At 37.2% G+C, this 13457-nt stretch overlaps 1 protein-coding gene across 1 annotated transcript in view; it reads left to right on the forward strand.

Annotated features, from left to right (window-relative positions):
- LOC124721524 (muscle calcium channel subunit alpha-1-like) overlaps nucleotides 1–13457 on the forward strand; it is an 857532-nt gene that overhangs the window by 466504 nt on the left and 377571 nt on the right. Inside the window, exons 11-12 of the mRNA XM_047246542.1 lie at nucleotides 4077–4222; nucleotides 7291–7364. Coding sequence (XP_047102498.1) covers nucleotides 4077–4222; nucleotides 7291–7364 — 220 coding nt within the window. The remainder of the gene's footprint in view (nucleotides 1–4076; nucleotides 4223–7290; nucleotides 7365–13457) is intronic.

Here is a 13457-nt window from a genome sequence, read left to right on the forward strand (position 1 = left end):
ATATAAGACATTCATGAACAATGTCAGTACCATGTTTGAAAACTGTTTTCCTCTAAAAGTTACTCAAATTAAACAGAAGTCTATAATAAAACCATGGATTACACAAGGAATAAAGATTTCCTGTAAGACAAAAAGGAAAATGTATCCGTCAACCAAGAATAGCTCCAATGCTGATGATTTAGCTAAATACAAGGACTACTGTAAAATATTTAAAAAAGTAATTCAGACATCTATACAAATGCACTACGAGAAGAAGATAGCAATGACAGGGAACAAAATAAAAACAATATGGGATATAGTGAAAGAGGAGACTGGTAGAACCAGAAAGGAACAGGAGTAAATAGCATTATGGGCAGATGACACATTAGTAACTGATGGGCATAGTGTGGCAAATCTATTTAACAAGTACTTTATATCCGTTACTGATAGAATGGAATTGTCAGGATAGGTAAATAATGCCCTTGAATATCTGAAACTAGCCTTTACAAATAGCTTCAGGTACCTGAATATGTCACTCACTTCATCAAAAGAAATAACTTCCACAATAAAATCTTTAAAAACAAAGCATTCTAGTGGTTACGATGAAATATCAACAAAGGTAATTATGGCATGTTCTTGTGAGTTTAGTACAATTCTAAGTTACTTGTGTAACCAGTCAATTCTAACTGGGACATTTCCCGACTGGCTAAAATATACAGATGTTAAGCCTCTATTCAAGAAAGGGGATAAAGAGATACCATCAAACTACAGACTGATTTCGCTTTTGCCAGCTTTCTCAAAAGTTTTAGAAAAAATAATGCACAGGCAGCTTCTCAACCATCTGACCACAAATAACATATTATCACGAACACAGTTTGGATTTCTGAAGGGTTCTGATATCGAGAAGGCTATTTACACCTACAGTGAAAATATACTTAATTCATTAAATAACAAATTACAAGCAGCAGGTATTTTCTGTGATTTGTCAAAGGCATTTGATTGTGTGAACCACAACATCCTTTTAAATAAATTAGAATTCTATGGTGTCACGGACAGTGCTGCAAAATGGTTCAAGTCATACCTCGCTAACAGGAAACAAATTAAGTCATCAGTCATCATCAGAATGGGAAGAAATTACATGTGGTGTCCCATACGGATCCATCTTAGGGCCATTGCTTCTTCTTGTGTACATTAACAATCTCTCATCAGTTACACTGCAAGAAGCAGAGTTCGTTTTGTTTACAGATGATACAAGTATTGCAATAAATAGTGTGCCGAGTGTAGTTCTAGAAAGATCTGCTAATGGTATTTTCTTGGATATTAATAAATGGTTTAAAGCCAACTCACTGATATTAATCTTTGAAAAGACTCACTATATGCAATTCAGAACCTGCAAGAGGTTTTCACCCAGCATATGTATAAAGCAGATAGAAGAGGTTGACAGTCTTAAATTCCTTGGATTACAACTTGATACTGATTTCAGTTGGGAGGAGCACACCACAGAACTGCAGAAACACCTTAACAAATCTGTATTTGCAATTTGCGTGTTAGCAGACATAGGTGACATAAAAATGTAAAAGCTTGCATACTTTGCCCACTTTCATTCCATAATGTCATATGGTATAATATTTTGGGCTCTCTCTTCAAGTCAAACAAAAGTTTTCAGAGTCCAAAAGCGTGTAATACTTATTATTTGTGGAGTAAATTCACAGACGTCCTGTAGAAACCTCTTCAAAGAACTGGGTATACTAACTACTGCCTCTCAGTATATTTACTCCTTAATGAAATTTGTCCTAAATAATATATCTCTTTTTCCAGCAAACAGCTCAGTTCATACATACAATACCAGGAACAAAAATGATCTGCACAAGTACTTAAAAGCGCTTACTTTAGTTCAAAAAGGGGTCCACTACTCAGGAACACCCATCTTCAATAATTTGCCAGAAAACATAAAAAATGTAGCTACAAATAAAGATCAGTTTAAAAGGAGCCTGAAAGACTTACTAGTGGCCAACTCCTTCAACTCCATTGACGATTTTTTTAATAGAAACAAATGATGTATTGTATATATTCATACTATTAGTATTGTTATTTCAGCTTTAAAAAAATGAAACCTTTCACAGTTGAAAGTAGAAATATGTGAAAGAAAATTTTTTTCTACCACTTCATCATTTTGCTTGCTAATGTGTAGTAGCTGTAAGGCTGATGGACACGGTCTACACCAGTCTTTTTCATGTTATAATCTGTGATAATGTTTGGTTTTATTGTTCTTGTAAAACCTTCTTTTGGACGTACAGAGATCTGTTTGGTGGTTGCCTGATGTTTTGTGGATATGAAATATACATTAAAAATTTAATTTTGCTTCAGCTTCCTTGTTTTGAAGCCTGTTGGTAGGTTCTTTCTGTCCTTTATGAGAGTTTCAATACCTAGTTTCTTATGTTTGTACACCATGTTGTAAGTTGACTCCTGCTGCATCTAGTGGACATAATATGAACTACTGCAGCAGTGGGCAGTTGTATAGCATGGGGGAAAACACATTTCAGTGAGTGGAAAAGCTGGGTCCTTATGGGATATGAGTGCCATCCCCATGGATATTATGTGCGTGACTGTATATCATATGGGCATAATGCTGAATGTGTTAAAGAACAAATGAATATATGAATATAATTATAGTACTTGGAACAAAATACACACATCACTGAGGCAATAAGATAATCTGTGTTGTCGTTGTCACTAACAGGTATACAGGAGTGGCATAAAATTGGAACACTGTTATGAGATCAATCAGTTGGTTGTCATTAGCAAATTCCAGCTCTCAAGAATAGCATATCAGAATATGCGACTGTTGCTGGTGAAGAATATCACAGTGCAGTTTATTTTTCCAAGCCACAAATTATATTTTATATTGAATTTACATCTGGAGACCCCAGTACTTGAACTTTCCTGCATTTCTGAAAAGTTAATACTATATACTACCCTATTCCTTGCAATTTTATGTGTTAATAGCCTTTACAGTGAAAGCATGTAACAGAATATTTGCAGTGAATCTTAAGCTCAGATTATCTCTCCCTTTGTCATTATCAGAATTAAAATGGGCTCACAGCATTTATGTGAGGCATGTGTCAATGATGATACAAATGCTGACCAGTTATGTTATGTTATGTTATGTGTAATTACTTTGTTATTGATGTTCCTTGTTGGACACAGGAAATAAATTACTATAAACTTTCATCAGATCCTTGCCTGCCTTCTCCATTTAAGTTTCCACTGGTTCCCCTAAATCGTGTTACGTGAATACCAGGAGTTTGCTACAATGAAGTTATGGTCATTTTTATTAGTGATCCTAATATAACTGAGTTAGTACTGATACTCAAATAACTTTATTGGTGGAATGTTAAATACTGATCTTCCATTTCTTGCTTTCACCAACAACTTAGTGGCTGTTCTGAATGTTTCATTATTCAGTAAAAAGGGGATGTAATAATAAAAATCACATTTCACTCTAGCATTCAATCTACAACCTTTTCAGTACATTGTCTGTGACTCTCCAGTCACTAAAATGCTGTTTTGTACTGGTATAATGTATTTACCTATGGCAACTGCTTGTTCGCTGCCAGGTCATTCTGCATACCAATATGAAAAGCATTTTTAACGTAAAATGCCCCCAATGATGGTGGAGAAGCTCACATGAATTGTGTGTTTCACAGTTTTCATTGCTTTCTGTCTTTGACAGACAGTTCATGACGGTAACTAAGAAAATTTGTATAACAGATGAATGTTAACTACAAAACCTGAAAGTACTGTGTTTATTGCTTGCTGTCGAAATAGATTAATTGCATAACAATGGCATGGCTCTTAAAGTGTAAGTTTCACATCAGCAAATTATGAAGACATTTTGGTAAAAAAACAACTAAGCTTGAAATTTAACATGCAATAATTATGTTGACAGAAAGTACTGGCAATTAATTTTAAGTGAATAATTTCATTTGTGGACTTGTCTTAAATCATGAATTTCATTGATAAGTTAACTGTAATTTTATTACACTGCCATAATAATTGGTGCCTCATTGTGACATACCTTATAAAATTAATTTCAGGCAGAATCGTCGTTTGAGACGAGCTTGCAGAAAAGCTGTGAAGTCACAAGCATTCTACTGGTTAATTATAATGCTGGTGTTCTTAAATACGGTTGTTCTTGCTACAGAACATTATCATCAACCTAAATGGCTTGATGATTTTCAAGGTAATATTTATAAATGTATTCTTACATAACCAAAGATTTGGTATTGATAGCTGTTGTTTGTTGTTGTGTTGAATGTGTTGGTACTAGTATTTGTGATAATAATAATAATAATAATAATAATAATAATAATAGTGTGACAACTCTGGTAAAGATAATAATATTTCTTGATAATAAAGATAGTTGCAACTGAAATAAGTGTACAACTTGTTCTCTTCAGTGCCACAATGAAGGAAATTTGTAATACATGGGATAACTGGTCAGTCAGGCTCATGTTTATAGCACTGCCTGGAGAATATACACTGAAGCGCCAAAGAAACTGGTATAGACATGCGTATTCAAACACAGAGATGTGTAAAACAGGCAGAATACGGTGCTGCGGTTGGCAACACCTATATAAGATAACAAGTGTCTGGCCCAGTTGTTAGATCAGTTACTGCTGCTACAATGGCTGGTTATCAAGATTTAAGTGATTTTGAACGTGGTGTAATTGTCAGCGCATGAGCAATGGGACACAGCATCTCTGACGTAGCAGTGAAGTGGGGATTTTATCGTATGACCATTTGATGAGTCTACCATGAATATCAGGATTCAAGTAAAACACCAAATCTCCGACATTACTGTGGCCGGAAAAAGATCCTGCAAGAATGGGACCAACAACAACTGAAGAGAATTGTTCAACAATGACAGAAGTGCAACCCTTCCACAAATTGCTGCAGATTTCAATGCTGGGCCATTAACAGGTGTCAGCATGTGAACCATTCAACAAAACATAATTGATATGGGCTTTCAGAACTGAAGGCCCACTTGTGTACCATTGATGACTGTACAACACAAAGCTATTCGCCTCACCTGGGCCCATCAACACCGACATTGGACTGTTGATGACTGGAACATTTTGCCTGGCTGGACAAGTCTCATTTCAAATTGTATTGAGCGGATGGACATTTATGGGTACAACCTCATGAGTGCGTGGACCCTGCATGTCAGCAGGGGACTGTTCAAGCTGGTGGAGGCTCTGTAATGGTGTGGGGTGCATTCCGTTGGATTGATATTGGACCCCTGATACATTTAGATATGACTATGGCAGTTGAAATGTACGTATGCATCCTGTCTGATCACCTGTATCTACTCATGTCCATTGTGCATTTCGACGGACTTAGGTAATTCCAGCAGGACAATGCGACACCCCTCATATCCAGAATTGCTACAGAGTGGTTCCAGGAACACTCTTCCGAGCTTAAACACCTCTGCTAGCCACCAAACTCCCCAGACATGAACATTATTGAGCATATCTGGAAGTTCTTGCAATCTGCTGTTCAGAAGAAATCTCCACCCCTCATACTCTTATGGATTTATGGACAGCCCTGCAGGATCCATGGTGTCAATTCCCTCCAGCACTACTTCAGACATTAGACAAGTGCATGCAACATCGTGTTGTGGCACTTCTGCGTGCATACAGGGGCCCTACACGATATTAGGCAGCTGTACCAGTTTCTTTGGCCCTTCAGTGTATGTTGAGGTGGCAAAAGTGATACGATAACGAAATGCAAATATACAGATGGTGGCAGTACCCAGTAAACAAAACTGCAAAGTGAAACTAGACTGAGATACTGATTTAGAGAAAAAGTTCAGCAGTCATAGCTTTATTTGCTACACTTTAGAGACATCAGATAATCATTAATAACAGCAAACAATTACGATTTGCATGGTAATATTATTTATGACTTTAAAATGTTCAATTCAAGTCTGACTGAAGCAATGATAGTGTCAGTGTTATGTTTGTATTATTTTAGCATGTAAAGTCAAAGAAAATAAAGATAAATATAACATAGTGCCATAAAAATGAAGGAAAAATGTATTCCACCCAAAAAAAAAAAAAAAAAAAAAACCATATTACTCTTTCACAAAATATGCTGTGGGCAAACAACAGTACCATATTGCTCCCTCAGTAATGCTACACATAATGTAATATGCCCCAGACAGTCGTATGTTAACCAATCAATTTGGCAAAGTGTTACAGAAATTTGATTTTCTTTGGGAAATATGAGGCTTAAACTCTCATCTGCCATTTCTATGCAGTACCTTTAAATCACAAAAGAAAAGTAACATTTGCTTTGTAACAACATGTGTAAAGTTCTGGTAACTTGTTAATAAAGGGAGAAACACACTGAAATTTTGTGATCATGGATAAATAGAATTATATAGTATTTTATATCTGATTCACATATGTACATATCTGATAATCAGATTATGGAGATGGTATTTGGTTAGTATAACATTTTTCATTTCTTTTTCTTACCTTGAATAAAATACTTTTGTTCAACCCCACATCTTTTGTGGTTTCAGAGCTAATATATCAATTTCAAACAATTCAACAGATCATTGACAGTGCGTAATTGTAAAAGTTAAAGATTGATTCTTACAAAACTTTGTGTTTCTTCCCTTTGCTATAGTGTCCCCTTCATATAAATTACAAAGCTTTCTGGGTGAATAGGTTAGTAAGATTAATAAAGCTGTTAACTTTATAATAGCTTCCACCTCATCATTGTTGGCTGTATATGTTGTGGGAGGGTCTGTTGTTGTATATCAATCCAGATATGTTAGTATTCATATTAAAATACCAATATTTTGGCATGGATGCTAGAATTTGGTAATATAATGTCAGTTAATTAAGGTATGTAGACTTGAGGAATTTGTGGATAAACAAAGAATGGGAACTAACATGTCTTACTAATCACATGTAAATGTCTTCTCATAAAGACGACGGTTCAATCCCGTGTCCGGCCATACTCCAGAAAAATGCCGGGATGGTTCCTTTGAAAGGACAAGGCAAATTTCCTACTCTGTCCTTCCCTAATCTGATGAGACCGATGACCTCGCTGTTTGGTCTCTTCCCCCAAACAGTCCGATCCAATCTTCTCTTAAAACATGGGAGCTCCTCCTTGGCCAGGCATGATACTTCTCACAAATACTTTTACTTGCTATCATTGTGCTAAAAAAAAATTCCTAAGGCTGTAATCATCTTTTAATCTCTACTTTTACTAACATTTGTCATTTTTTATTTTCAGACTGGACCAATCTCTTCTTTGTTGCTCTCTTCTCAATGGAAATGTTAGTCAAGATGTATAGCTTAGGATTTCAGGTAATATAAAGGGAAAGTGAAGGTAATATTAGAAATTTGACAGTGAATGTATATTGGATGTAACTGACTGTGTCATCTTTTTGTATTTTTATCATTTTACACAATATACCTTTTTACCACAAAACTTGTGGGAAGACTTACTTGCAAACCCTTATTCTGCCCTCAGAGCCTCATTGAAGAAAGTTTATTGACTTGCTGTAGGACTGTTGTTATGGAAAGTATCCTAATAATGTACACAAAAAAAATTTTTAATTAATGTGGTTTTTCCCTTATTTATCGTCACTATATGTGACACAATGACCAGTTCCAGTTTTTGGATAATGTCATTGTTTACAGGCAGGCATCTCCACAATCCTATGAAACAGTATGAAACTGACTCATATAGTGAACTTTCATGCTTGAAGTCTGACATTATATCACCACAACAGTTCTAGTGTGCACAGTTTGTTAGCATTCAGCATTCCAGATACGTAACACAAATGCACAGATGTTCATGATGATCACAAAATTATGTGACTAGAATAAATGTTATCTACAGAATGACTGAAAGAAGTTACAGACACTACATGTTTCTACAAAGGTGTTTACTGTAAGAATGCAAGTGGCACATTCTCAAAGATATAATCATATACAAGCTCATCCAGGTCTTTTGACATAGCTCCTACTTGCATGATTACCAGCTGTGGACTGAAAATTTTGGTGTGGGCTTAGCATTGTTACTGATAGCTTATGAACATTTTAGTATTTTCGACACTACATAATCATTTGGAAAACTGCTACATTGGATTTTTCTAATTTGCATGCACTGTGTGTTAAGACAGTAATTTGGTTGTGGTGGGTTAATAAAGTGTAATGTTCATGGAATCAATTTGTATGCCTATGTTTTGGATAATCCATTTATGAGCAGAGGCACCATCTTTAGACTTTTAATCATTTATGATAATGTATGCAAATTATTAATTAATAACTTTTTAATTAATAAAGGGTGTTATTTAGTCCAGGAAAATCAAGGCAACAAAAATATTGTGGCAGAATCAGGTAGCTAACAAGCACACTGGCTAAATTGGCTGTGGAAATTTTGGATGGGAGTGAACTTTGACCACAATTATATCTTAATGAAGTTGTTTTTAGGTGAATTAAAGTATGTTGCTGTAAAGTCTGAATTCTTAGCTCTCTGTTGGTAGGTGTCAATATGTCTAATATGACTGATTAGATCATTCGAAATCTTTCCATGCATGTCTTTATATGTTCAATTATTAATTTTTTTAAAATTATTCCTCAAAATTAAATATATCATTGCAGTTAGTGTATCAACAATTATCATAAAAATAATGACTTAGCAGGAAATATAATGTTAATGATGGTTGGACACATTTGGGCATATACTGCTCATTCTCAAGTGTGTATAACTAACTTAAAAATAAAAAAAATAATAATTATTAGTAGAAGTGCAATAAGAGCAGAAGAAAGAATTCAATCATTTCTGCTATTTGAACATTATAAATGCATAATTATTGGAACTTTCACTGGTCATTGTTTTCACACACATATAAAAAATAATATGAACAAATGAGTCCTTTTTCCTAAACTTTATTTCTTAACGGCAAAATTTTCTCTCATTTTCTTTTCTTTTTAACTCAGTGTCTCAGTACAGTGCCCTTCCTTTGAAATCCAGTACATACAGTCCACCCTCTCTCATAGTCCAAAAGGTGGTTCTGTCTCCCAGACACTTTTGTCAGTGTTCATGGTTACACAGACACCCGGTGTTTGTAAACATGAGAAATATACAAAAATATCTGAAATTAATAACACAATAATGTTCATATTTAAACCTGAAAGAAAGTGAGTTACCCCCATTCTGAAAAAAATACAGATTATATGCTGGCCAGTCACATTTATGTAGCCAACTGTCAAAAGCCTGAATAACCACATTTGCTCTGCAGACTGCTTTGAGACATGCAGAAAGAGTCAAAGGATTCTGGAGGGCACTGACAGGGCTGTGAAGTCATGCTGACTCCAGTTCCATAGCCAGCTGTGCTAGGTTTCTCAGTTGAGGATCTAGGGTGTGAACAGCCCGATCAAGGTGGTCCCACAGACTCTCAACTGGGTTTAAATCCAGTGAGTTAGGTGGCCAGGGGAGTACAGTAGACTCATCCTGGTGCTCTTCAAACTGTGCATGTACACTATGTGATCAAAAGTATCCGGACACCTGGCTGAAAATGACTTACAAGTTCGTGGTGCCCTCCATTGGTAATACTGGAATTTAATATGATGTTAGTCCACCCTTAGCCTTGATGACAATTTCCACTCTCACAGGCATATGTTCAATCAGGTGCTGGAAAGTTTCTTGGGGAATGGCAGCCCATTCTTCGTGGAGTGCTGCACTGAGGAGAGGTCTTGATGTCGGTCAGTGAGGCCTGGCACAAAGTCGGCATTCCAAAATATCCCAAAGGTGTTCTATAGAATTCAGGTCAGGACTCTGTGCAGGCCAGTCTATTACAGAGATGCTATTATTGTGTAACCACTCCACCACAGGCTGTGCATTATGAACAGGTGCTTGATTGTGTTGATGGATGCAGTTGCCATCCCCGAATTGCTCTTCAATAGTGGGAGACAAGAAGGTGCTTAAAACTTCATTGTAGGCCTGTGCTGTGATGCTGCCATGCAAAGCTACAAGGGGTGCAAGCCCTCTCCATGAAAAGCTCGACCACCCCATAGCACCACCGCCCCTAAATTTTACTGTTAACACTGCACATGGTGGCAGATGATGTTCATCGGGCATTCACCATACGCACACTGTGTACTGTGATTCGTCACTTCACACAACATTTTTTCACTGTTCAGTTTCCAATGCTCCTTACACCAAAGATGCGTCATTTGGCATTTACCTGTGTAATGTGTGGCTTATGAGCAGCTGCTCAACCATGAAATCCAAGTTTTCTCACCTCCTGCCTACCTGTTATAGTACTTGCAGTGGATCCTGATGCAGGTTGGGATTCCTGTGTGATGGTCTGGATAGATGTCAGCCTGTACAGTTTTGTGCTGTATGTGTCCCTTCATGTTTCCACTTCACTATCACATTGGAAACAGTGGACCAAGGAAAGTTTAGGAGTGTAGAAATCTCACATACAGACGTATGACACAAGTGACACCCAATCATCTGACCACATTCGAAGTCCATGAGTTCTGCAGAGCACCCCATTCTGCTCTCTCATGGTGTCTAATGATTACTGAGGTCACTGATATGGAGTACCTGTCTGTAGGTGGCAGCACAATGCACGTAATATGAACAATGTATGTTTTTGGGGGTGTCTGGATACTTTTGATCAGCTAGTGTATACTGGGAGCTATGTGGCTTGTTGCATTTTTCTGCTGGTGAACGTCATTGTGCCTATGAAAAATAAACTCCATGTAGGGTTGGATATGGTCATTCTCCACACCATAATGTTCCCTTTTCCAGCCTGGACCTTTCTGACAATTGTCACAAGGTGTTTGCCATGTGTCTGATGAAGCATAAAACGTGATTCATCTGAAAGGGCCACCTTTCCCCTCTCAGTGTCCGTCCATTTATGGTAATGGCATGCAAATTTCAGCCTTTGTTACCTATGAACAGCAGTCATTATGGATGCATGAACCAGGTGCCTGCTGCAGAGGCCCATATACAGCAATGTTCGCTAAATTGTTATTGAGGAGACACTGTTGGTGAGGGTGGGTGAACACCATATTGAACTCCAGCATTACCTATGGTGAGTGCCATGAACTTGTAAGTCATTTTCAGCCAGATGTCCAGATGATTTTGATCATATAGTGTATAGATGTAACATACTCTGTTAATGTTAGAAACCATCAAATTTTATAAAAAGTAAGTTAACAGTGTTAATAAAAGTACAAACATAAGCACATCAATCCAAAAACCAGTTACAAAAATGTAGGAAGAAAATGGCAAGAGGATACAATTGCGTATAAAGACATAAAATTTAAAAAAATGACGTACACAATGTTGTACACACATCAGGTCATATGAAATTTAATAAAACAAAAATTTCACTTAAAATATAAAACAGTGAGAGAAGAAAGGACAGAGATGTGGAAAACGTAGCCATCTATAGAGGGCTCAGGAAAATGACTATATGTGAATAAGAATTTATTCTCAGAAACTAACAGACTGAACTTAGACAAACCACCATAAAAAATTAAAATATAAAACTTTACACGAATCAGTTACAAGCAAAAATGTTTACAACTCCACCTTGACATAAATCTAACAAGAAAAACAAGGTCATATAGAGCATATAAGAAATGCATTTCAACTGACATGCAAAGATGTTTACCATAAATTAGGGAGAATCTGCTCAAATATCACATATCAGATTGTGAGGCCCACTTACTCATTAAGCTGGTGAATGCCAGATGATCCGTGGTGGTAGAAAATCTCCATCTCGTATTGTGTGGATTGTGATGATTGCTACATTCGACAGACAGGGTAAAAAGTGGAAGTCTGCTCCAGTGAACGTGTTGCCATTGATAGAAAGGATGTGGTAGAGAAGTCCAACATTGTCACTCCCCTGATTGTGAGTGGACATTGTGTTCCAGCTGTTGACTTGCATATGTGACTATTGCACCACGGTCAGAAGGGAAAGTTTATGGATCTCCTTAACTGTTCAGCCACATAGAAGGTACTCTTCCTTTACGCAATCTGTTTATATGTGTGACTGTATTCAAATTTGAAAGATATATGTGTTTAAGCACAAGTTAGATGTAACCCCATAGGGTGAGGTATGACACGTATTTTTCTCATTTGTATTATTACTGCATTATGCTGTCTTGTATATGTTTGTATTTTACTTGTTTCTTTTAGCTCTGGCACTGGTGACAGCTTTTCTATAGTCAGAATTGATCTGCAATAAATTCATATTATCCAGGACTAATTGCTGCATTTTTCCATGAGAGAGAGAGAGAGAGAGAGAGAGAGAGAGAGAGAGAGAGAGAGAGAGAGAGTGAGAGAGTGTGTGTGTGTGTGTGTGTGTGAGAGAGAGAGAGAGAGAGAGAGAGAGAGAGAGAGAGAGAGAGAGAGAGAGAGAGTGTGAGAGAGAGAGAGATGGGTGTTACAAGGACTGTTATGCAAGGTAGGAAAATACTTTGCTTAACAAGAGTGGCAGGATACAAATTACAGAGTATCTAAGCAGTCAACATTATGTATTCAATGCTGAGGATGAAAATTTGGTGCACAAATGGACAAAAAACAAAAGCATCATTCAGTATGCCATAGAAAAGTATGTTCTATGCAATGTTTTAAGGAATGGGAAAGACCCAACATGGTTTAATAGTCATTTTAGAAAGTTATCATATAAACAGAGCTTCATCATTTAAGAGAAGTCAAAATATAACTGACAAACTAAAGCTGAACAAAGGAAAAATGAGCACAAAAAAGTGTATCATACTATAGAAAACAGACATCAGCATGGCCATAATGAACCAAAGTTTATTCTTTTTCAATATACAAGTGAACGACTGTTGAGAACACTCAGACAAACACAGAAACAATTGAGATACTGATACAAGCATTTCCTCACAATAAGTATGAACACAACAGGATGGTGAGTGCCTGCTGCACTACGCTAATAAAGAGGAGGACTCCAGTATACGGCATGGTGGCTGCCAAGCTGTGTGCACAGGTCATATGGCCCTACTGTAAGTGGCCTCTGTTGGCCTGCTTGTGCAGATGCCATTGGAAGAATATTTGAAGTGTAGCCTGCCAACAACCTGGTGCCGCAGCATGTATCCAAGTGTTACGGACAGGGTTATAGTGTCCCTCTCCACTTGGAGAAGGGATGCACCAGCGAAGCAAGCATCAGAGTGACTGTTGAAACATCTGTGGCCCGTGCAACTGACACAATAGGTGTGTCAATGATGGTGAAAGGAGATACTGGGCTGAAACCGTTGAAAAAGGGCAGGAGTGGTGCGACCGTGGACACCTGCTGCGGGCTTTCTGCTGTAATATACCTTAAGAGAAGACAAGTTACAAGGGTGCTGGTAGGACCTCAATGTCTGATCCCTTGATGTAGTGAAGCTGCATTGACAATGAAGGCACCA

The sequence above is a fragment of the Schistocerca piceifrons genome, chromosome X (genome assembly GCF_021461385.2).
Source record: "Schistocerca piceifrons isolate TAMUIC-IGC-003096 chromosome X, iqSchPice1.1, whole genome shotgun sequence".
NCBI classification, from domain to species: domain Eukaryota; kingdom Metazoa; phylum Arthropoda; class Insecta; order Orthoptera; family Acrididae; genus Schistocerca; species Schistocerca piceifrons.